The sequence below is a fragment of the Rhinoraja longicauda genome, chromosome 15, assembly GCF_053455715.1.
Source record: "Rhinoraja longicauda isolate Sanriku21f chromosome 15, sRhiLon1.1, whole genome shotgun sequence".
In the NCBI taxonomy this organism is placed as follows: domain Eukaryota; kingdom Metazoa; phylum Chordata; class Chondrichthyes; order Rajiformes; family Arhynchobatidae; genus Rhinoraja; species Rhinoraja longicauda.
In genome coordinates, this window is record NC_135967.1 from 7,703,904 (window position 1) to 7,730,015 (window position 26,112).

Sequence of the window (26,112 nt, forward strand, 5' to 3'; positions counted from 1 at the left end):
AAAATCAGGTTGGTACTGGATCCCAAGAGAAGGAACGCCTACGAGATGGGTTCTTGGAGCAGCTTGTGGTCAAGCCCACTAGGGAAAAGGCAATTCTGAATTTGAAGTGTTGTGAACTGGATTTGATTAAAGGAATCCCTGGGAGGTAGTGACCATAATATGGTAACATTCATCCTGCAGCTTGAGAGAGAGATGATTAAGAGAGACATGTCAAGATTACTGTTGAAGATTGGTAACTACAGAGGCATGTGGGAGGAGCTGGCTAAAGTTGATTGGAAAAGGACCCTAGCGGGAATGACGGTGGAACGGCAATGGCAGGAATTTCTGGGAATAATTTGGAAGTCGCAAGATCTTTTCATTCCAAAGAGGGTGAAAGATTCAAAGAGGAGAATGAGGCGACCTTGGCTGGCAGAGAGTTTCAAAGACAGGATAAAAGTAAGAGAGAAGGCAGAGAATAAGCAAAGATTAGCGGGAAGCTGGAGGACTGGGAAGCTTTTAAAAACCAACAGAAGGCAACTGAAAAGGCAAAAAGGGAAGAAAAGATGAAATAAAGGTAAGCTAGCCAAAAATATGAGAGGATAGCCACAGTTTCTTCAGTGATAGAAAGATTAAATGAGAGACAAGAGTGGACGTTGGACCACTGGCAAATGACACTGGAGAAGTGATAATGGGGGGATAAAGAAATGGCAGATGAATTGAATAGGTTTTTTGCATTAGTCTTCACAGTGGAAGACACCAGCAATGTGCCCGAAATGCAAGACAGTCTGGGGACAGAGGTTAGTGGAGTGCTTAGTGAAGTGGGAGAGTCTAGGACTAGAGGTCATAGCCTCAGAATTAAAGGATGTTCTTTTAGGAAGGAGAAGAGGAGGAATTTCTTTAGTCAGAGGGTGGTGAATCTGTGGATTATTTTGCCACAGAAGGCTATGAAGATAAAGTCAGTGGACATATTTAAAGCAGAGATCGATAGATTCTTGATTAGTATGGGTGTCAGAGGTTATGGGGAGAAGGCAGGAGAATGGGGTTGGGGGGAGAGATAGATCAGCCATGATTGAAAGGTGGAGTAGACTTGATGGGCCGAATGGCCTAATTCTGCTCCTATCTCTCATGATCTTAATATTACTAAGGGGAAGATGCTTGGGAAGCTGAAAGGTCTGAGGGTGGATATGTCACCCAGACCAGATGGACGACAGCCCACAGTTCTGACAGAGGTAGCTGTAGAGATTGTGGACGCATTAGTGGTGATCTTTATAGAATCATGAGAGTCAGTAGTGGCTCCAGAGGATTGGAAAACTGCAAATATTACTCCACTGTTCGAGAAGGGAGTGAGATACCAGAAGGAAAACTATAGGCTGGTTAGCATGACCTCAGTGGTTAAGATTAAGATTTTAGAGTCCATTGTTAACATGGAAAAAATTGAAACATAGAAAATAGGTGCAGGAGGGGGCCATTTGGCCCTTCGAGCCAGCACCACCATTCATTGTGATCATGGATGGTCATCTACAATCAGTAACCCGTGCCTGCCTTCTCCCCATATCCCTTGATTCCACTAGCCCCGAGAGCTCTATCTAACTCTCTTTTAAATTCATCCAGTAAATTGGCTTCCACTGCCTTCTGTGGCAGAGAATTCCACAAATTCACAACTCTCTGGGTGAAAAAGCTTCTTCTCACCTCAGTTTTAAATGGCCTCCCCTTTATTCTTAGACGGTGTCCCCTGGTTAAGGATGAGGTTTCCAAGTAAAATCATTAAGAGCAGCAAAGCAAATTAATACGGTCATAAAAATTACGAGCACAGCACCAAGATGCAGCTCTATAAAGGGCAAGATTAATGGCTGTCGCTGGAAGCTTAAAAAGAGACTGGATTAACGATGGGGTAGGGGAGAAAACTTGGCTTAGACGGCAAAGCTAGAACAGGAAGTACTTCATCTCGGTGACAAAGATTGCACTTGAATGAGTGTTAGATGCAATGGCTGAAGATTTAATACAGTTTTAGAAAGGGCTGAGAATCATGTCCTTCATCCTTTTACCCATAAAACTGCTGACCTGGATCTCACACGGTGCCATTAGATACCAAATCATTAAGAATTAATTGGACGTTTAGCCAGGGAATCTGGAGAGAAACAGGCTGATAAACTGGAAGGGAACATGGTAGTTTGTGGGTCCAAATGATTACGCGGTGGAGGGGAGCACAGCGGTAGAGTCGCTGCCTGACAGCGCCAGAGACAGCGGGTTCAATCCTGACTATGGGTACTGTTTGTACAGAGTTCGTACGTTCTTCCCAGGACCGCTTGGGTTTTCTCCAGGTGCTCCGGTTTCCTCCCTCATTCCGAAGACGTACAGGCTTCGGTTGTAAATTGTCCCTAGCGTGTAGGATAGTGCTAGTGCATGGACTCAGTGGGCCGAAGGGCCTGTTTCCACGCTGTATCTCTAAAATTAAAAACTACAGGATACTTCCAACTCATGTGGACAGATGAATAAAGACCTTCTAGCACAATAGTTATTAAAAAAAGAAAGCTAATATAACTGGATTTTTTAAAAAACAGCTCAAATGAACCTTGCCAAGAAAATCTGGGTATTAAAATTAATTTCCCCTTTAATTTTTCTTCCTAAAGATTCAGGTTAATATTATGAACGTGACCCTATCTGTCAGGAATCTATACCTGTTGGTATCTTCCTTGTTTTGGCAACAGTCACTCTCAAAACTTAATGCAGCAACACATTATTCCTCGCATTATGTGAATACCTCACATAAATAGCTGTGAAAGCATATCCTGCCACCACGCCTGCTCTCCGACACAGAATGCAACAGAGCGCCCTTTCTTGCATGTAAACTAGTCAAGCAGGAAAATGGGCACTGGCTTATTTGACTGGCTAATTTTTTTTAATGGCTCCTTTCATGGAATTCAACTGCCTCCAGTGATATTGGCTTTATTACCCACACCTATTTGCCCACACCGATCTGAGGAGGCAGGCAGCAGAGACCATCTACATTACAACACAGAGAGGGCACAGCAGAGGAACAGGACCTTCGCCCGATGCCGAACTGATGTTAAAGGGCCAAATTAAACTAATCCCCTCTGCCTGCACATGATCCAGATCCCTCCAGTCCCTGCGTGTCTTTCTAAAAGCTTTTTAAATGCCCCTATCATATCTACCTTCACCACCACCCATGGCAGCAAGTTTCAGGCACCCACTATAGGCTGTGTAAAAAAAGTTTGCCCTGCCCATCTCCTTTGAACTTCTCACTTTAAAGCTATGTCATTTAGTCTACGACTATCACACCCTCTTATAAAAGGTTCTGAATGCTCACCCCATCTATGACTCTAATAATTATGTTTCCTTCTATTGGATCTCCCCTCAACCTCCCAACATTCCAGGGAAAGCAATCCAAGTTTGTGCAAACCCTCCTTAGACGTCTCAGCTCTAAACCAGACAGTATCCTGGTAAACCTCTTCTGCATCCCCTCCACAGAGCCACCACATCCTTCCTGTCATGAGGCAATCAGAACTGCACACTATACCCCAAATGCAGCCTAACAAAAGTCCTATAAAACCAAAACACAACTATCTGACTCTTATACTCAATGCCCTGACCTGTGAAGGCTCACATTCCTTACATCTTCTTCACCACTCTAACTACTTGTGCTGCCACTTTCAGGGAGCTATGGACTTGGACCCCAAGATACCTCTGCACATGAATGTTGTAAACAATCTTGCCATTAAATATATACTTTCCCCTGACACAGTGGTAGAGTTGCTGCCTTACAGCACCAGAGACCCAGGTTCCATCCTGACTACAGGTGCTGTCTGTATGGAGCTGGTACGTTCTCCCTGTGCTGCATGAGTTTTCACTGAGTGCTCCTGTTTCCTCCCACATTCCAATGGTGTGCAGATTTGTTGGTTAATTAGCTCCTGTAAGTTGTCCTTAGTGTGTAGGATAGAACTTGTGTGGAGGGGTCAGCATGGACTCGGTGGGCCGAAGGGCCTGTGTCCATGCTGGATCTCTAAAAATGTGACCTCACAATGTGCAACACCTCACACTCGCTCGGATTAAACTCCACATTGATGGATTTGTGGTCAGGTGTTGGACAATTCCCCTCTGGTGTGGCCAATTTTCCTTCCTTGAAGGACATAACTGTACATTATTTGGATGAGAATCCAGAATTTACTCTTAAAACTTTGTTTTAAATTTCAGATTTAATTACTTCAGTGTAAAGTTTCCCAGCTACCCTGCTGGGATTTGAACTTGTCACATAATGAATGATCTAGGTCGCTGGGCTTGTTGCTGAACCACTCCAGTGTTCCTCCGTCCCTCCCACCGACACCCCGTCAAAAACACTATCACACCCAGCAATTGGCGTTAACACATTTGAAGTAAATTCCATGCATTTTAAAAGGTTTAAATGAATATCCGCTTTGTCCATACTGGTTGTCCCACGACAGAGCCATCCAAAAATAGACACAAAGTGCTGGAGTAACTCAGCGGGTCAGGCAGCATCTGTGGAGAACATGGATAAGTGACGTTTCACAGAGTGCTGGGGTAAGTCAGCGGGTCAGGCAGCACGGTAGCGTAGCGGTAGAGTTGCTGCTTTACAGCGAATGCAGCGCTGGAGACTCAGGTTCGATCCTGACTACGGGTGCTGCACTGTAAGGAGTTTGTACGTTCTCCCCGTGACCTGCGTGGGTTTTCTCCGAGATCTTCGGTTTCCTCCCACACTCCAAAGACGTACAGGTATGTAGGTTAATTGGCTGGGTAAATGTAAAAATTGTCCCTAGTGGGTGTAGGATAGTGTTAATGTAGGGGGATCGCTGGGCGGCACGGACTTGGTGGGCCGAAAAGGCCTGTTTCCGGCTGTATATATATGATATGATATGATATGATATGATATGATGGTATCTGTGGAGAACGTGGATAAGTGACGTATCAGATTGCTGCAGTAACTCAGCGGGTCAGGCAGCATCTGTGGAGAACATGGATAAGTGACGTTTCACAGAGTGCTGGGGTAAGTCAACGGGTCAGGCAGCATCTGTGGAGAACGTGTATAGGTGACGTTTCACAGAGTGCTGGAGTAACTCAGTGGGTCAAGCAGCATCCTTGGGGAGCGTGGATATGTGACGGTTCGGGTCAAGACCCTTCTTCAGATCCAACCCGAAAGATGTTACCTAAATAAATATTCACGTTTATAGGCTCTCATCATCAACACCATGATTACCGTATCAAGTAATCTGTATCTCTAAATCTAAAAAATATCTTTTAAAAATCTAATAAAGATTATTTTTCAATTTATGGGCAAAATCGGCTGAGGGATTACTATAAACGTTGACCCTGTCTGTAACCTCTGGACAGCCAGTAGCTGGTGGTGGTGACGTGACCCGTGCATTTTCTCCGTAGATGCTGCCTGACCTGCTGAATTACTCCAGCACTTTGTGCGTTGTTTATTAAACCAGCATCTGCAGTTCCTTGTTTCTCCAGGGGACCATCTCATTCTGGTTGTGCGCTCAAGCTCAGAGGATTCTTTGTCCCATATTTCCAACATGTTATCTTTCCCACTCCACAGTAACTAGCAATCACACTCCCAGCTCACCATGCCGTGCAACAAATTGCCACACTGCTCAGGCAGCAGCTTGGACTTGTGCTTCTAACAGTTCAGCGACCACAGTCTTGTGACGTTGTGGTCTAATTTGCCATTGACGTTTATTGTCACTGGGCACAGTTTGATTTAATCGGCTTAAACTCTGGTGCTGGAAGCCTTTCCCAGCTCCTTCCATTGGGCCACTTGCTGGTGTCACTTCCTTCACACGTTTTTCCAGCAGCTTGCAAAATGCCAATGCCAAGGTTAGCACCAGGGAAGCAAGAACTCGTGCAATGTGCAGAACATCCAACAATCCTTTACCGAGGGTCAACAGAGAAACAAAGACTGACGGGGAATGAGAATGGTTTGAAAAGATGATGTTGTGTTTAGTCTCAACAGAGGCAGCCATTTGCAGTTTTGTTAGAGTTCATCATTTTATTGTGTCTTTTCAATGATTTATCAGATAGCAACAAGCCATGATTCATGATTTCATTCTTGCATAGGGCTACATTAAAGTGCAGATGAGGAGATTGCTTCAAACCACAACAACACCATGACAGGGGCTGGGATTGGATTACAACGTGCTGATGTTCTGCCCTGCCCGCTCCAAACCTCTACAAATGTCAATCAGTTGTGTACAGGTCAACGAATCCTACACGATAGGGAAGGTTGAGAGATATGGAAGTTAAGACACAAAATGCTGGAGTAACTCAGCGGGGCAGGCAGCATCTCTGGAGAGAAGGAATGGTTGACCTTTCGGATAGAGAACCTCCTTCAGACTCTAGGGAGGATGTTGCTGAACTCTCGTCAGAGAGAGGAGGAGAACTTCTTCAAAGTAGACATACATTGAAAAGATTTCGTAGTGAAGCAGACAAAATATGTAGGAAGGAACTGCAGATGCTGGTTTAAATCGAAGATGGACACAAAATGCTGGGTCAAATGCAGGCAAATGGGACTGGCTTAGATGGGGAATCTTGGTCGGCATGGATGAGATGGGCCAAAGGGCCTGTTTCTATGCTGGTTGACTCCAAGTCTACAGTTGCAAAGGAATCGAGCTAGATTCTATGCACACACAAACTGAATTTTTTTTTTTTTTTAAACTCACAGGTTCACAACCAGGCAATTATTGGTTTAAATACAGGGAACCATTCAAGGCACACTTCACACAACCTCCAAGAGAAACATTTGGCGTGCTGACCCGAACCAGGCCACCAGGGTGGTCAACTGCGATCTTCATGTTTGTCTGGGCAAAGTCGGGCAAATTAACCCAGCTTCAACAAAATGCGCATTAATGCAAAATATCAGCGAACGCTTCAAATCTCAGGAATAAATAAAATGCCAAACGCAATTGATACCTCTGTAAAAAGAAATAAGTTTCAGATTGTAAATGTTGGCTGAGTTTAGAAATATTGGTCTTGCAGTTGAGATCTAGACTTATCCATCTGCTGCATAAAGAAAAATGTAGAGATTGACACTTTTATTATTATTACCTTTGCATGCAAAATGTAATTATTCACCTTGTTAACAAATTATCTCAGCAAAATTACCAGGATGATTGATCTCACCGAGTAGCCAATATTTTCCTACAAGTCCAATGAATCGTGTTAATTCATTCTAAAGGCCTCCCACGCAAACTGCAGGATAACACAAAGAGCAGAAGAACACCAACCTCCTCCATGCCTCCCAGGAAGAACTCTGTTTCATCATCCTCAGCTGTTCCACGGCTTGTTTTCTCTTACAAATAAAAGCTGTTTCAAGTTGGGCTCATTGCATTTTCTCTGGAATGATGCAGCATGTGAGGGGCAGACTGATAAAGCATCTCCTAGGCCCTGAACAGGCGATGTACCATTCCACATACCACCTCATTGGGCTGACGCCAGGGTCCTGAAGCCTGCCCTACAATAGGTCCTCCCCAGGCAATGTAGAAGCTCAATCATCAGATCACAAGTGATGAGAACATAATTAGGCCATTCGGCCCATCGAGTCTACTCCGCCATTCAATCATGGCTGATCTATCCCTCCCTCATAGCCCCATTCTCCGGCCTTCTTCCCACAACCAGACACCTGTACTAATCAAGAATCTATCTATCTCTGCCTTAAATACATCCACTAACGTGGCCTCCACAGCCTTCTGTGACAAAGAATTCCACAGATTCACCACCCTCTGACTAGAGAAATCCCTCCTCATCTCCTTCCTAATAAAACATTCTTTAATTCTGAGGCTATGAGCTCTAGTCTTAGACTTTCCCACTTGTGGAAACATCCTCTCCACATCCACTTTATACAAGCCTTTCACAATTCTGTACATTTCAATTAGGTCTCCCCTCATTCTTCTAAACTCCAGCGAGTACAGGCCCAGTGCTGTCAAATGCTCATCATATGTTAATCAACCCATTCCTGGGATCATTCTTGTAAACCTCCTCTGGACCCTCTCCAGAGCCAGCACATCCATCCTCAGATATGGTGCCCAAAATTGCTCACAATACTCCAAATGCGGCCTGACCAGCACCTTATAGAGCCTCAGCATTACATCCCTGCACCCCTCAATCACTGACGTGTTTTTGTAAATCACTCTCACTGTACATTGGAAAACATCCATAGCCTCTAAAAGACCAGTATCTTGGTTTCACCATCAGATTTCACACACAATTTAGTACTGGCAAAATTAGAACTTATTTTCCACCCAACAGTAGTCTCACTCAATTGCACGAACATTTGACTCATTAAATACTCATTGCCTCATGCCTCATTAAATACTTATTGCTGCAGTATTTACAAATCTACAAGCTTGTTCCAAACATTTCAAATCTCTCAGCAGAATATGTGATGGAGAAGTCAGTAAACCTGTAGATTGCTAACATACGAAATAAGTCCAACTGTTATATTGCTCTACCAGTAAATCTTAACTGTGCTTCCGAGACAAAATCTACAAAATTCCCCAACTCTCTCTGTCGTATTCAAAATTCCAGACCCGGATCAAATGGTTGATCATTATCATCCCATTACTGGAAATTACTCAGGAATATGAAAAACCTGTGTCAGGAAGACAAAAAAAATGTTTTCACCCTGTTACAAACTTTTCCATATAATTAATCACTGGAATCTTGCAACTGTATCTTTGCTGTTTGTACGGATTTCACATGATTTACAATCAACGCTGTCCCATAACAGAATAAAGGAAAGCAGCATAAAACATTTAGTGGAAGTCCAGTCACTGTACACCTCCATCCCCCATCATGAAGGTCTAAAAGCCCTCCGTTTCTTCCTCGACCACAGAACCAGCTACTAATACTCTCCTCCGCCTAGCAGAGCTGGTCCTTACCCTTAACAACTTCTCCTTCGACTCCTCCCACTTCCTCCAAATCCAAGGCGTAGCTATGGGCACTCGCATGGGCCCAACTATGCCTGGCTCTTTGTAGGGTATGTCGAACAATCACCGTTCTAGGCGTACACTGGCCCTATCCCCAAACTCTACCTCCGCTACATTGACGACTGCATTGGTGCTACCTCCTGCACCCATTCAGAACTCACTGATTTCATCAACGTCAGGACTAATTTCATCCTGCACTCAAATTCACTTGAACTATCTCTGACATTTCCCTACATTTTCTGGATCTCACCATCTCTACCACAGGAGACAGACTATTGACCAACATAGAAACATAGAAAATAGGTGCTGGAGTAGGCCATTTGGCTCTTCGAGCCAGCACCGCCATTCATTGTGATCATGGCTGATCATCCACAATCAGTAACCCGTGCCTGCCTTCTCCCCATATCCCTTGAGCTATATCTAATTCTCTTTTAAATTCATCCAGTGTATTGACCTCCACTGCCTTCTGTGGCAGTAAATTCCATAAATTCACAACTCTCTGGGTGATAAAGTTTCTTCAGTTTTAAATGGCTTCCCCTTTATTCTTAGACTGTGGCCCCTGGTTCTGGACTCCCCCAACATTGGGAACATTTTTCCTGCATCTAGCTTGTCCAGTCCTTTTATAATTTTATTCGTCTCTATAAGATCCCCTCTCATCCTTCTAGATTTCTACTACAAACCTATTGACTCCCATAGCTATCTAGACTACACTTCTTCCCACCCTGCTTCCTGTTAAAAGACTCTATGCCCTACTCCCAATTCCTCCGTCTACGCCTTATCTGCATCCAGGATGAGAATTTCCATACTAGATCATCGAAGATGTCCTCATTATTTAGGAAACGGAGGTTCCCCTCGTCCATTATAGATGAGGCTTCTAACTTCAAATAGCCCTTGCTTTCCCGCTCTCCTCACCCCCTCCCCTTCCCAGTTCTCCCACCAGTCTTATTGTCTCCGACTACATTCTATCTCTGTCCCGCCCACTCCCCTGACATCAGTCTGAAGATGGGTCTCCACCCAAAACATCACCCATTCCTTCTCTCCAGAGATGCTGCCTGTCCCGCTGAGTTATTCCAGCATTTTGTGTCTACCTTCAATTTCAACCAGCATCTGCAGTTCCTTCCTACGCATAAAACAATTAGTACTGAGTTCAGGAGACTGTAGATGCTTGAACCCAAAATAAAACACAAACTGTTGGGGGAATTCGGCAGGTTGAGTAGCTTCTGTGAGGGGAAGGAATTGCCAGTGGTTTTAGGTTGAGAACCTGCATTGGACTGAGATTGGAAGATACCTGTCAGTAGAGAGACCATTTTGTCAAACAAATCTCAACCATATCAAAGCTGACAAACCAGTTTACTTTGAGCAGAATAAAGCCATCAACAAAGACTAAAACCAAAACGTTGAAGGAACTCAAGCGGTCAGCCAGCATCTGAAGAAGTTTGAAGAAGGATTTTCAGTTTAGTGTAGTTTAATTTAGAGATACAGTACAGAAACAGGCCCTTCAGCCCATCGAGTCCACACCATCCAGCGATCCCTGTACACTAGCACTATCCTACAAACTAGGGACAATTTACACCAAAGCCAATTAACCTACAAACCTGTATGTCTGGAGTGTGGGAGGAAACGGGAGATTCCAGCGAAAACCCACGCTGTCACAGGGAGAACGTACAAACTCTGTACAGACAGCACCCGTAGTCAGGATCGAACCCGGGTCTCTGGTGCTGTGAGGCTGCAACTCCACCGCTACGCCACCGTGCTGACGTGAAATGTCACCTGGCCATTCTCTCCACAAATGCTGCCTGACCTGCTGAGCTCCTCCACCACCTTTTTGCTGAAGATTACAGTATTCACAAACTCATGTGTCTAGCTAAAGAGGTCACCCTGGCATCCTTAAAAAGAGGCGTGTGTGGGAAGGGGAAAAAAGGTTAACATATCCAATGCTTATAGACTTTGATAACAGCCACCAAAGATTGAATAGTTCCATTATGAGATAAGCCAGAGGCTATCCCACCTGTCCCACTGAGTTACTCCAGCAATTTGTGTCTAAGCCAGAGGCTAGATATGGTGGAGTGATAAACATCTGAATGAAGAATCGCATTGGAATTTGAAAATAAAAGGGTAAATATAAAGATTAGTAAATAGAAGACTAGTTGACAACTGGAATTAAATGCAAGACACAGGGAACAGTGAACACAGACTTGAGCCTGGGAACTGAAGACCAACAGAATGAAATCAGCATTTACATTCAAAAATAGACAAAGTGCTGGAGTATCCGTGTTCTCCTGAGATTCGGCTTGGCTCGCCAAGTTACTCCAGCACTTTACCTCTTTTTTTTGTAAGCCACCTTCTGCAGTTCTTTGTGTCCGCGTTCATATTCACATGGATGTGCAAGGAATGGTGGGATATGATCACTTGGAGGCAGATGAGATTAGTTTGAATTAGCATCATGTCCAACACAGGTATTGTGGGCCGAAGGGCTCGATCCTGTGCTGCGGTTTTCTATGTTCGATTAGGTAGTAAGGAGGGAGGTAAAGGAAAAAAAACATTCAAGAACGTAAAAAGCAATCAGGAACAGTGCTTTCTTGCGACAGTACTTTTAAACTGGCACCTCTAAAAAGAGAAAAACTTTAGTTTAGTTTAGAGATAGAATGCGGAAACAGGCCCTTCGGCCCACCGAGTCCATGCCGACCAGCAATCCACGCACACTTACTCTATCCTACACACATTGGGGACAATCACAATTATACCAAACCAATTATCCTACAAACTTGTATGTCTTTGTAGTGTGGGAGGAAAATGGAGATTCTAGAGAAAACCCACACACGTCATGGGGAGAACGTACAAACAGGACCCATAGTCAGGATCGAACCTGGGTCTCTGGCGTTGTAAGGCAGCAACTCTACCGCTGCTTCACCATACGTAGATGGGAAGTCAGAACTACACTCTAGCTGATAAGAGGACCATTCAAGTTGCCTGATAACAGATGGGAAGAAACCATTCCTGAATCTGGAGGTGTGTGTTTTCAAACTTCTACCTCTCGCCTGATGGGAGAGGGGAGAAGAGGGAATGGCCAGCGTGAGACTGGTCCTTGAGTTTGTCGCTGGCCTTGCTGAAGCAGCGTTGAGTGTGGATGGATTCAACGGAAAGGAGGCTGGTTTGTGTGATGGCCTGGCTTTGGTCCACAATTCTCTGCAATTTCTTGTAATCTTGGATGGAGTTGTTCCCAAACTAGGCTGTGATGCATCCGGACAAGATGCTTTCTACTGCACCTCCGTGGAAATTGATGATTGTTGGGAACATGGCAAATTTTCTAAGCTACTATTTGTTGACTAAATAACTATATAATATGGATTGGACTGACCAAGCATCCTCTTGCTGTGTTGCACCCTCTACATCAACACCAATCCATTTGTACCCTAAACACGTTCAACCAACACAGCAACTTTTATAAACACGAGCTGCAACGGTGAAATTATTAATCAAAGAAGTTCACTTTCTGAAAGGATTGGTTCTCCAAATGAGTCAGGGCCTAGGGTAGTTCCGAATACTCAACCCCAGAACCCTGACAAAGATTACAGCAAAGTTCCTCATTACCAACCCAAAATAGTTCAACGTTTCGTTGGGATGTAAAGTTCCCTCCACACTAGTCAGTTACACTTCAGTTCACATGACCGCTGATATAATGGACTGTCTGATACAGCAGTTGCCACAGGCTTCAGAAACCAGTGTTAAGAATGTGGAAGTCTGTCTGCCTTTATCTCAACCCACTCCCATCTCTTCTGGGTTCATTATGTCTCTAATCACTGGGACAGAACATCTTTGTCGGGAGCTGTCTGTGGGAGGTTTCAGGCATTCTCACAGGTCACAGACTTGACAACTTCTATTAAAGGGGCATTGTCTTTGTGGAAGAGTATTTAGCAAAATACTATTTATGAAGAGAAAGTAGGGCCCGGAGATTGGACGCCATTCTGTTTCTGTGACATGCATTAGGTGACTGACACAAACTACATTGTTCTGTGTTCTGTTTTTCACCTTACTTTCAATAAGTATGACAGGATCAGATCCAGGAGTGGGATCTATGACTTAATTGTTTAGTTTAATTTGTTGTCACTTGCACCAAAGTACATTTCAAAGCCGGGTCAGCAAAAATACTGTACGATTAAAAATCAAGGCATCCGCAGTGTACATATACAAGTGGAATAATGTTTAGAGCAAGTCTAGTAAAGTTCGATTAAAGATAGTCCAAGGGACTCGTGAGGTAGATGTAGGACAGAACCGCTCTGTAGTTGGTGGTAGGATGGTTCAGTTGCCTGATAACAGCTGGGAAGAAACTGTCCCTGAATCTGGAATTGCTTCCTTCACTGACCCCAGTCACACTAATGCCAACAGCAGCAATTTTGCAATTTCCATAGCTGACGTCATGGACCTGCCCCGTCTGGATAGGCAACACTACATCAGTCAGTGCATTTACAACACCTTCGCTCAGCCCGCCTGAACCTGCCTGATCTCCCGGTTGCCAGACACTAATTCCCATTCCCATTCCTACACAGACCTATCTGTCCTTGGTCTCCTCCATTGTCAGAGTGAAGCTAAATGCAAATTGGAAGAACAGCATCTCGTATTTCGCTTGGGCAGCTTACAGCCCAGTGGTATGAATATTGATTTCTCTCACTTCAGGCAGCCCCGGCATTCCCTCTCTCTCTATCCCTCCCCCACCCAAGTCGCACTAGCTTCTCGTTTTCACCCTACAAACAGCTAACAATGGCCTGTATCCTTTATCATCGTTACTTTTTTGCATATCTTTCTTTCATTGTTCTTTATCTCTCCACATCACCATCTATATCTCTCATTTCCCTTATCCCTAACCAGTCTGAAGAAGGGTCTCGACCTGAAACGTCACCCATTCCCACTCTCCAGAGATGCTGCCTGTCCTGCTGAGTTACTTCAGTGTCTATCTACACCACACTGATGTTGGAAATATATTGTATTGTACTGTAAACCCATCGTTTCACACTCATCTTGTCACACAGAGATTCCTTCCAGCCTTGATCCATCTCTCTCTCCATTCTACCCTTCTCTTCCCACTTATATCAGGGATGCCCAAAGCACCCCTGCCATTTTGTTTTCCTCATCATTATTGGCTCATTTTCACCATGGACATCAAATCCCTGTACACCTCCACTCACACCAAAGGATGGTTTGAAGGCCCTTCACTTCTTCCTTGAATATTGAGAGGTTCAAAACTCCCTCCTTCATCCACACTGGGTCCCCACACTATCACTCTCATTCACCCAGAACAGCTGCCACACTGAACCACTTTCAATCAACATTCTTCCCCCTCTATCTATCACCATTTGTGTCAGTCTCTCCAGCCTCTCGTGCACTTTGTCTCAAAAATCATAGGTTCTTTTCCAAACTCTTTTTTCTGATCACCATTAAATGGACTCAAGGTTGTGGTAGGCTGCCACTTTAAACACTGCAGTCCATCTGATATAAAGAAAGTCCCATTGCTATTGGGTGGGGAATTCCATTTTTGAGACTCAGTGAAACCAAAATCAAGAGAGAGCTGGATAGAGCTAGATAGAGCTCTTAAGGATAGCGGAGTCAGGGGGGTATGGGGAGAAGGCAGGAACGGGGTACTGATTGAGAATGATCAGCCATGATCATATTGAATGGCGGTGCTGGCTCAAAGGGCCGAATGGCCTCCTCCTGCACCTATTGTCTATTATCACACTGCCTTTGTTCTCTTCATCCCCTCACCTTCTACGCAAATTAAAATATTTGATTATATAGAGTGGGGAACCTTGCCCACACCAACCAACATGTCCCAGCTACAAGAATCCCACCTGCCCATGTTTGGTCCATATCCCTCCAAACCTATCCTATCCGTGTACCTCTCTAACCTGGCAGCTTGTTCCATACCCACCATGCTTTGTGTGAAAAAGTTACTCCTCAGATTCCTATTAAAACTTTTCCCCTTTACCTTAAACCGATGTCCTCTGGTCCTCGATTCACCTACTCTGGGCAAGAGACTGTGTATTTATCCGATCTATTCCTCTCATGATTATGTACACATCTCTCAGATCACTCCTCATCTTCCTGTGCTCCAAGGAATAGAGTCCCAGCCTACACAACCTCTCCCTGTAGCTTAGACCATCTAGCCCTGGCAACATCCTTGTAAATCATAAGCACAGGTTAGAAAGACCATTAAACTGAAATCCAATCTCTCCCAACACACGCTGCCTGCCTGACCTGCTGATTTCTCTGGCATATTTTTTGGTAGATATCACACGTAAAAGGAAGAACATAATCCTAATACACTGATGATGATGTTATCTGTGTTAAACCCTCAGCGAATCCATTTCATCAACAGAGATACATCAATGCAGAACATCAAAAATCAGTATGTAGGAAAATCTGAAGAAGGGTCTTGACCCAAAGTGTCAGCCATTCCTTCTCTCCTGAGATGCTGCCTGACCCGCTGAGTTACTCCAGCATTTTGTGTCAAAAATCATAGGGTCTTTTCCAAACTCTTTTTTCTGATCACCATTAAATGGACTCAAGGTTGTGGTAGGCTGCCACTTTAAACACTGCAGTCCATCTGATATAAAGAAAGTCCCATTGCTATTGGGTGGGGAATTCCATTTTTGAGACTCAGTGAAACCAAAAGCAAGGCAATTTATGATTGTCAGGACAACATTCAACTTAGAGAACCTATAGGATTCTCATGCATCCACTTCTCCTTTCAATGAGGTAGAGGTCACAGGTTCAGATGGTTCTGCCAAAGAAGCCTAGGTGAGCATTGGATTTTGTAGACGGACCCTATCCATAGACAACCACATGGATGGGAAAGGCTGACAGGAATACGGGTCAAACACGGGCAAATGACAATAGCTTTGATAGGCATCTTGGAGAGTTCGGATGAGTTGCACCACCTGCAGACAGCAGGTCACTTTCCAACGGGTGTCGGTCATGCCTGACAACAGGCCTGGCTCATTGCCGCGGTACCGAGAACCAGCCCATAAAGGCTGCTGCCGCCGAGCCCAGCCTCTATTCGCCCCATGGACCGTGAGTCGGAGAGGAAGTGGAGGGAGGCGGCGACAGCGGCAAATGTCCTGGTGAGAAGAACTAGGGGATTCTTAACTTCTGCACCCTCGAGGTTGGCTGCAGGAGGCGCACCCCCCCCCCCCCCCCCCCCCCCGGGTAACAAGGGCTGAAGAGGGCCAGGCGAGGAAAGGGATGAACGGATGGAGACAACGGCTGCAATGGGCCTTTGTGGCCAGCTGCAACTGGGACTGTGAGGTTGCACCAAGGTGGTTCCTCTTGCATATGGACTCAGTGGGCTGTTCTGTGCTAAACGGAGGGGGGGGGTGCTTATGTACAGGGATAGTCTTGCTGAGATGTATGCAAAAAAAGAATGTTACTGTACTGGTACACATGACAATAAGGCAACCATTGAACCACTGAATTGGGCCGAAGGGCCTGTTCCATGCAGTATGACAGACACTGTAGCAGAGGGAATGAATGGGCAAGGTGGCAATTGAGCAGGCTTTGATGTGAATGGGGTCGATGTTCCATCACGTTCCTGATGAATGCCATGCAGAGGTTTGAAAGAATGAGACCTCCAGATGTGAGCCTTGTGCCTTCAGTTGTCCAACCCTATCCTACTCTTGTACCAACAGTAGGTTCCAGTTGAGTTATTGACCAATGATGCCTCCAAGGGTATTAATGGAAGAGGTGGGCTTGGTGTGGTGGAAACACCGCACTGTAGTTGACCTTGAAATGTAAAGCAGTTAAACAGTTGGAAGTGATCATCCCCAGGCCCATGTGCGGTACAACTATTACTTGGCTCACATCAGCCCCTTCCGACATGTTGGCGAACACCATCCCAACGTCTAAATACTTGCAAACACCACTTAACATTGGATAAATCAAAAACTGCCATCTGCTTGTGGCCTTATGATGGAAGAAAGGTGACTGGATGAAGTGGTTGAAGATAGTGGAGCCTGTGACAACGCTCTGTGGAATTCATGCCGGAACCTTCTGGGAGCGGAGACAATTTACTTCACGTTTTAGACATTAGAGACACAGCGCAGGAACAGGCCCTTCGGCCCACCGAGTACGTGCTGACCAGTGATCACCCTGTCCATCTTACACACTAGGTGAGAATTTACAATTTACAGAAGCCAATTAATCTACAAACCTGTACATCTTGGGAGTGTGGGAGGAAACCGTTGCACCCGGGGAAAGCCAATGGGGGTCACAGGAATAATGTACAAACTCCGAGACAGAACCCGTAGTCAGGATCGAACCCGGGTCTCTGGCATTGTAAGGCAGCAACTCTACCGCTGCGCCACAGTGCCACCGAACAACCACCTTCCTTTCAGCAAGATACAATCTCGTCACTGGAGAGTTTTCCCCAAGATCACTTTTGGCACCAATTTCACCAAGGCTCCTTGACGCCACACATATGGTTTAATGTCAAACATATTCACTGTCAAGTCCGAGACTGCTTTGACATCAGGAGCCAAGTAGATCTGCCAGAACTCACACTATACAGTGAGAAGATCATTAATGAATTAGTTGAGACACAAGGAACAGCAGATGCTAGAATCCTGAGCAAAGCACAATGTGCTGGAGGAACCCAGCGGGTCAGCTGATGATTCCTGACCCGCAGAGTTCCTCCATCACTTCTGCTTTTATCATTAGTCAATAAGTGCTGCTTGATAACACTGTAAAAATTACCTTCCATTATTTTGAAGGTGATTGGGCAGTTATTAGTTGCTAGAGATTTCACCTGTCTTTGCTAGATAATGTTCCACATTGTTAAGATTATGGGCACAGGTAAGATTGAGGCACACCTGGATCTGGAGCCAATTCACTACAGAAACAAAGATGCTGGTTTACACAAATGGAGACAAAATGCTAGAGTAACTCAGCAAGTTAGGCAGCCTCTCTGGAGAACATGGATAGGTGAAGTTTCAGGTTGGGACTGAAAAAGGCCCCCCGACCTGAAATGTTACCTATTCATGTTCTCCAGAGGTGCTGCTTGACCTGCTGAGTTACTCCAGCATTTTGGGTCACTTCTACAACTCACCCACACCTGCAACAGTATGGGATTGTTTAATTCCTTCTGTTGCGTTCTGCTTCTACAGTTTAACTGTTATGAGGAGATTTCACAGGTTTGGCTCTGCATTTTTTACATCCTCCTTCTGCCACGTGCTTTGTTGAACTTGGATTACTCCCCCGACTGGAGTGCAGAAATGGAGGGTTACACTTGACCAAGAGGTTAGATTGGGGTGAAATTCATATCGTGGTGCCGATGGCCCAGCGTCAGGTGTCTGATTAGTTCCAAATCACCGCACCTAGCACAATGTCAGTAGCAAAACACAATATGGAGGAACGGCAGGTTGGGGTATGAGGAATGATCAAAATGCACCTTTAAAACACTGTAATTAAGAACTAAAGATGATCCAATGAAAGCAATCAAATTCTGAAAGGGAGGAGCTGAAAGGCTCTTTCCTCAGTTTGAAGAGGAGAGAAATAGGAGCAGCACAGTGGTGGAGCAGTGGAGTCGCTGCCTTACAGCGCCAGAGAGCCAGGTTTGATCCTAACTACGGGTGCTGTCGTTGGTCGGCGCGGACTAGGTGGGCCGAAGGGCCTGCTTCCGCTCTGTATTTCTAAAACCTATAAAGATTTTGGATAAAATTTCAGCCAACTAGCACTGGGATGAGGAGAGATTTCTTCTTACCAGGTTGTAAGCCTTTGCAACACACTACCCTGGGAGTCTGAGACTGCACTATCATTGTCTATATTTAGATTGAAATCGATTTTTTTTTAAAGGCACTCAGAATCATGTAATAATATCAGTTTGGAAAGTGACCACGGGATAGGATCGATCACAATGGTACTGAATGATCAAACACGTTCTCAAGAGGCCATAGAGTCAAACTCTATTCTCAATTTCTTCTTTCGCTGCATTTTCATAGCGATAATGGGTAAAAACAGAAACAGAAAATAGGGTGCAGGAGGCCATTCGGCCCTTCGAGCCAGCACCGTCATTCATTGTGATCATGGCTGATCATCCCCAATCAATAACCCGTGCCTGCCTTCTCCCCATATCCCTTGATTCCACTAGCCCCTAGAGCTCTATCTAACTCTCTCTTAAATCCATCAACATGCTACTAGGGCTCGGTGCAGGGACTTCAGTTATTTACAATATATATTAACGATTTAGATGAGGGAATTAAATGTGACATCTCCAAGTTTGCCGATGACATAAAGCTGGGTGGCAGTGTGAGCTGCGAGGAGGATGCTATGAGGCTGCAGGGTGACTTGGTTAGGTTGGGTGGGTGGGCAGATGCATGGCAGATGCAGTATAATGTGGATAAATGTGAGGTTGTCCACTTTGGTGGCAAGAACAGGAAGACAGATTATTATCTGAATGGTGTCAGATTAGGAAAAGGGGAGGTGCAACGAGACCAGACCTGGGTGTGCCCTGGTGAGACCGCACCTGGAGTACTGTGTGCAATTTTGGTCTCTTAATTTGAGGAAGGACATTATTGCTATTGAGGGAGTTCAGTCCAGGTTAATTCCCGGGATGGCGGGACTGACATATGATGAAAGAATGGGTCGACTGGGCTTGTATTCACTGGAATTTAGAAGGATGAGAGGGGATCTTATAGAAACATATAAAATTCTTAAGTGATTGGACAGGCTAGATGCAGGAAAAATGTGCCCAATGTTGGGGGAAGTCCAGAACCAGGGGTCACAGTTTAAGAATAAGGGGTAGGCCATTTCGGACTGAGATAAGGATTTTTTTTCCCAACAGAGTGTTGTAAATTTGTGGAATTCTCTGCCATAGAAGAAAGTGGAGGCCAATTCACTGGATGTTTTCAAGAGAGAATTAGATGTAGCTCTTAGGGCTAAATGAATCAATGGATATGGGGAAAAAGCAGGAATGGGGTACTGATTTTAGATGATCAGCCATGATCGTATTCGTGCTGGCTCGAAGGGCCAAATGGCCTACTCCTGCATCTATTTTTCTACATTAATATGGTTGCTCTGTATACTTTGGTTTTGCACTATCATGGTCTGGTCAAGTGAGAATTTCATTGTTGCTTACGCATATGACAAATAAACATATGACGCTTGAGAATGTGGGATCAATTGAATGACTTGGTAGTACAAGTGGATGAAGCAGAATTAAGTGTATAGAATGATGAGTTAGCAAGAGAAAGAGGTGACTATTTAAGATATTCCTTGTTCTATATCCAGATGTTGAGAACATTACTAGAATCTGAACACAAACATGAACCAGCTCAGGTTACACTGTGAAATGCAGTTAGGGACCTATCAGGTCAGGTAGCATCTGGGGAAGGAATAAACAGGGGACGTTTCAGGTCGGAACCCTTCTTCAGATGGTTTCGAGTAAGAGGGAGAAAGGTGAAAAGAGAAGTGTGGGCAGGACAAAGCCTGGCATGTGACAGGTAGATACAGTGAGGGGGGTGGGATTGGCAAAAGGCAAGGTAAGTGACAAAGGTAAGTGATAAAGGTAAGTGACAAGGGTAAGTGACAAAGGCTAAAAGGTGAAAATGAGACAAATGTGTGTCAGATAAGGAGAGGTGGAAGAGTGAAATGTAAAGCCAGAGGAAGGAAAGTGGGTGGAGGAAAATAAGGGGGAATAAAAGTGAAATGGGGAACTCGGGGATGGCTGATGATGCAAAGGAGGGGAAAGGAGTAGGTTGACTAAGGGTGTGGAAGGTGGGAGGTGGGAGAATAAATGGGAACACAGAGGAACAGGGGTGGTATGGGGAACATTACTTAAAATTGGAGGGTTTCATGTTTCTTACCACTGGCTTGTAAGCTACCCAAACAAACTACGAGGTGCCAATCCTCCAGTTTGTATGTGGCCTTCAACATAATGAATTGGAGTGCTTGGCACGGGGATTAAAAAGCTCCGTCTGCCATAAGTGCAGCAAGAAACAAACTTGAACCTTTACTGACAGGCCACACAAACTCCTTTCATGTAGAGCAGTGGGCAAAGAATAAAGCTAAGCACAAAGTGCAAGCACAATTTCCACATCCTGTCAGCCACAGAATGACGAGCAACGTGGTCACCGCAGCAGTAAGCAGTAAACCCAAGGTCCTGCTGCAGATACAAGAGGGGCAATTAGAAAATGCCAGGTATAGATATTCACCACAAATTTAACACCAAGAGCAGAACTGCACCAAGCACCGTCGAAATGTGTAAGAAAATAACTGCAGATGCTGGTACAAATCGAAGGTATTTATTTCACAAAATGCTGGAGTAACTCAGCAGATCAGGCAGCATCTCAGGAGAGAAGGAACAGGTGACGTTTCGGAAGGGTCTCGACCCAAAACATCACCCATTCCTTCTCTCCTGAGAGGCTGCCGGACCTGCTGAGTTACTCCAGCATTTTGTGAAACAAATACTGTTGAAATGTGAATCAGCTACAACTGATATCTATTTATAAATCCATACGGTCATAGGTTATAGGAGCAGAATTAGGCCATTCAACCCATTAAGTCGACTCAACCATTCAATCGTGGCTGATCTATCTTTCCTTGTATTCCTTGAAAATGCACATACTTGGCCAATAAACATTCATTCATTCATTTCCTCTCAACCCCATAGTCCTGCCTTCTCCACATAACTCCTAACACCCTGACTAATTAAGAATCTGTCAATCTCTGCCTTAAAAATATCCATTGGCAGCCTCTACAGCTGTCGGTTGAGATAAATTCCACAGATTCACCACCCTCTGACTAAAGAAATTCTTCCTTATCTCCTTTCTAAAGGCACGTCCTTTTATCCTGAACAGAATTTCTGCATTCAAAAAAGAGGTTCAGTGCAGCATTATGGATATCTTTATCTCCCAGGAGGATGTGGATAGCTCAGTCATTCTGAATATTCAAGACCAAAATAGACTTAGAGATGAGCAAAATGGGCATCTGGGTAAACTGAAAATCCTAAAAATGCACATACTGGAAATAAGACAAACAGAAAGTGCTGGAAACACCAAGAAGGTCTGTTCTGTAAGAAAATAACTGCAGATGCTGGTACAAATCGAAGGTATTTATTTCACAAAATGCTGGAGTAACTCAGCAGGTCAGGCAGCATCTCAGGAGAGAAGGAATGGGTGATGTTTCGGGTCGAGACCCTTCCTCAGTCTGTGTCAGGAAGGCTCAGTCGAGGAAGGGTCTCGACCCGAAACGTCACCCATTCCTTCTCTCCCGAGATGCTGCCTGACCTGCTGAGTTACTCCAGCATTTTGTGAAATAAATACCTTCAAGAAGGTCTGTTCTGGTCACCCTATTACAGGACAGATGAGGAGGTTTTGTAAAAGGTGCAGGAGAGGTTCACCCGAATGCTGCCTAGATTAGATGCTATTAGCTATGAGGAGAGTTTGGACAGACTTGGATTGTTTCTTCTGGAATGCCAGAGGTTGAGGGGAGACCTGATGGAAGTATAGAAAATTATCAGAGACGTGGTAGACAATCAGAACATGTTTTGCCCCAGGATGGAATTGTCAAAGACTAGAGAGCATCGCTTTCAGGTGAGAAGGGCAACGTTTAAAGAAGATTTGCAGGGGTTTTTTTAATATAATGGAGGGTGACTGGAACACACTGGTGGTAGAATCAGATATAATAGTAACAGTTAAGTGGTTTTTAGATAGGCACATGGATATGCAGAACATAGAGAGATATGGTTCATGTGCAGACAGATGAGATTGGTTTGTTTTGGCATCTTGTTTAACATGGACACTGTGGGCCAAAGAGCCTGTTCCTGTGGTGAACTTTTCTATGTTTTGTTGTGGCAATACAGCTCAGAAAAAGCATTTTGTGTTTTTGTTTCAGACAAAGGTAAAGGACAAGGCCTGTGGAGATTCCAAGAAAGGAGAAGCTCAAAGGGCTGGATAGCTTACTACTTCCATTTCAAGCGGCACAGTGGAGCTGCTGCCTCGCGGCGCCAGAGACCCGGGTTCGATCCTGACCTCGGGTGCAGTCTGTGTGGAGTTAGTGCGTTCTCTGGGTTTCCTCCAGGTGCTCCATTTTCCTCCCACATCCCAAAGACATGTAGTTTTGTAGGATAATTGGCCCTCTGTAAATTGCCCCTCGTATATGTAGGGAGTGGATTAAAAAAAAGTGGGATAACGAGGGGGATAACATAGAACAGGTGATTAGTGGTCCGGGCGTTCGGTGGGCCAAAGGACTGTTTCCATGCTGTAGCTCTAAACAAAACTAGGGTCCCTTAAGTGTCATCCTGTGAATTGCAGTAAAATATCCACAGCAATAAATACACTTTGTCAGTGGGCCAGGCAGCATCTATAAAGGGAAAAGGACAGATGCATTTTCGATTGGACCCAAAACATCCACAGATCCTAATGACCCATTGAGTTCCTCCAGCAGTTTGTTTTTTGCTCAAGGTTCCAACCCCTGTGGTCTCTTGTGCCGCCATCTTCGTCAGTACGATTTAAAACACCTCGATAACAACGACTGCTTTATGTAGAAGCATGTGTCAATATTTCTAGTGAGGCTGGATGCGTGGTTTATGATTTCACTGAGAACATTGGCCAAATGAAATAATCCCTGAACACAGCACCCAGAGCAGGTCACCCCTCTATCTCCTTGATTTGTTATGTTTCAAAGGGACTAAGATTTCTGACTGGAGATGCAAAAAAAATAGATTTGGAAATCTTATTCATAATTTAACAGGTAATGTATGAATTTAAATTCTTCCACAGCCTCACCAGTCACTGTCCTGATTCCATCCCTATCATCTTCACTTCCTGCACCATCATTCAGGGAATCCCAGGAAACTTTAATCGCACATCCCCTCCCGCCCCGTCACTGGCGGTTGTATTTCCAACTTCCTCAATGCCCTGGACCTTCCTCCCTGACTGTGGTGAAAAAGTTGCTGTGCTAGCACGATAAACCACAACGGTCATCGCAGTAATGGACTATTATTTAATACCCTGTACATAACCCAATGGTATGAACATTGAATTCTCCAGTTTTAGGTAACATCCAAGAACCCACCCATCCTTTCTCCCCCACACTTTTCATCTACCACCTCCCTCCCTGCACCCCACGTGGACTCACATCTATTTCTCCCCTCCCTCTGTATTCCTTTCCTCTGGCTTCACAATTTGTAACTCTTCAATCTGTCCGCCTCACACCCCTGCTTTCATCTCCGGCATATATGTTTCAACCATCTTCTTATCAACCCCTCCCTGACCTGTGTCCACCCCTCCCTTACCTGCCACGCTTTGTCCTTTCTCTCCTCTCTTCCAGCTTTCTTTTCCACCACCCCACCTCACCTACAATCAGAATAAAGAAGGGTCCTGACCCCGAAATATCACCTATCCGTGTTCCCCAGAGCTGCTGAGTTACCCCAGCACTTTGCGTCTGTTTTTGTAAAGCAGCATCTGCAGCTCCTCATTTCTACGTGTTCATACAAATTGCAAACCTCGCTGCAATTTGACAGAGATGTTGCAAACGAGCTCCCCCTGCAACATCAGGGTTCCTGCTCCATATCACATGTCTACCCATGATTGGCACCAGGCTGTGGACGGCTTGCAGCTTGAAGCACAGGGGGAAAACTTACATGTAGATACAAGGAATTGCAGATGCTGGTTTACAAAAAGAGGAGGTAACTAAGCCAGTCTCTGGAGGACATGGATAGATGACGTTTCGGGTCAGGGCCCTTTTATCCCACAAACATTGAAAAGGGCTAGTGGCACCTTTGGTCAGATGTCTTGCAAGCAACTCTACCCACCAACGAGACCAAAAGTGATTTAACAAGCTCTCTTGGACCTCGCTGAGACTTCAGCTGTGACGAGCGAACACAAATACACCAGCAATGCAACTGCAATAAGGCGACTGCAAGAAATATAACTCCTCTCTGCACGTTGCTTGGTCCAGATGGGCGGTTCTCCTCCCACCATATCTCGAGGGGGGGAAAATAACATTGGTTCCAAGGAAGGCTGTCCTCCCTCCCTCCCTCCCGCCGTAAAATACTTACTCCTGATGGCACTGATCAGCGAGTTGCCGTCTTTGATCACTTCCTTGATGAACTTGTTCGTCCTCTCCAGCTCCTGCTCGTAGGATTTCAGGCGCTCCCTGAAGTCGGGGCTGTCGAGAGAGCAGTCGCTGAACTCCAGCGGCGGGTGGCCCATGGTTGGGCTGGCTTGACGGGGCTGGGGTCCCCCCTCCTCCGTCTCCGAGCCGCTTCCCTTCCCCTGCCCTGCCCTGCCCTGCCCGCCTCTGCAATTGCAACTCGCGTTCGCCTCCGCCTCTGCTCTGTCAGCGGCTGAATCAGCTGTGCGAGGGATACAATGGTTTGTTGCAAAACGTCGCCAGATGTATCTCTTTCTCTCTCTCTCTCTCTCTCCTCCCCTCCCTTGCCCCGGCCGCCTGTACCACCGATGGAAACCCCTGTGTGACAGCGCAGCGCTAATTCTGCACCCAAGCCAGTCCCCTTCCACTGTCAATGTCCCAGTGTGGTGGGCGTTGCAGAGGCAGCAGTAGTACTAGTAACAGTAGCGCTCCCGCTCTGCCCGGGACACCCTGCGCTTTTGCAGTCCATGGGCACCGTCAGAGCAAGAGGGAGGAGCAGAAGGAGGAAAGGGAGGGCACAAGGCGTCGCAGGCTGTTCAACGCCATCAGATGTTCCCTCCTCATCTGCACCTTCTGAGAAATTGCAACCCAATTTCAAATGTAACATCCAGCGAGCCCGGGGTGGGGTGGAGGGGATGCAACATGCCCTGCTCAATTACACAGCTTAAGGATAAGGGGGAAGTCTTTTAGGACCCAGATGAGAAAACATTTCTTCACACAGAGAGTGGTGAGTCTGTGGAATTCTCTGCCACAGAAGGTAGTTGAGGCCAGTTCATTGGCTATATTTAAGAGGGAGTTAGATGTGGCCCTTGTGGCTAAAGGGATCAGGGGGTATGGAGAGAAGGCAGGTACAGGTTACTGAGTTGGATGATCAGCCATGATCATATTGAATGGTGGTGCAGGCTCGAAGGGCCGAATGGCCTACTCCTGCACCTATTTTCTATGTTTCTATTACGGCATTACTCCCGAAATCTGGCTCAAAAGATCTGGTGAAACAAATATGTCATTCATTCTTTAATTGGGCTTCAGATCT

General features: G+C 45.3%; 1 protein-coding gene across 3 annotated transcripts in view; it reads right to left on the bottom strand.

Moving 5' to 3' along the window:
• ophn1 (oligophrenin 1) overlaps positions 1-25,542 on the bottom strand; it is a 195,949-nt gene extending 170,407 nt beyond the window's left edge. For all 3 annotated transcript variants that reach the window (XM_078412146.1, XM_078412147.1, XM_078412145.1), the window contains exon 1: positions 24,985-25,542. In XM_078412146.1, coding sequence (XP_078268272.1) covers positions 24,985-25,138 — 154 coding nt within the window. In that variant the 5' untranslated portion in view covers positions 25,139-25,542. The remainder of the gene's footprint in view (positions 1-24,984) is intronic.
• Positions 25,543-26,112: the final 570 nt, after the last annotated feature.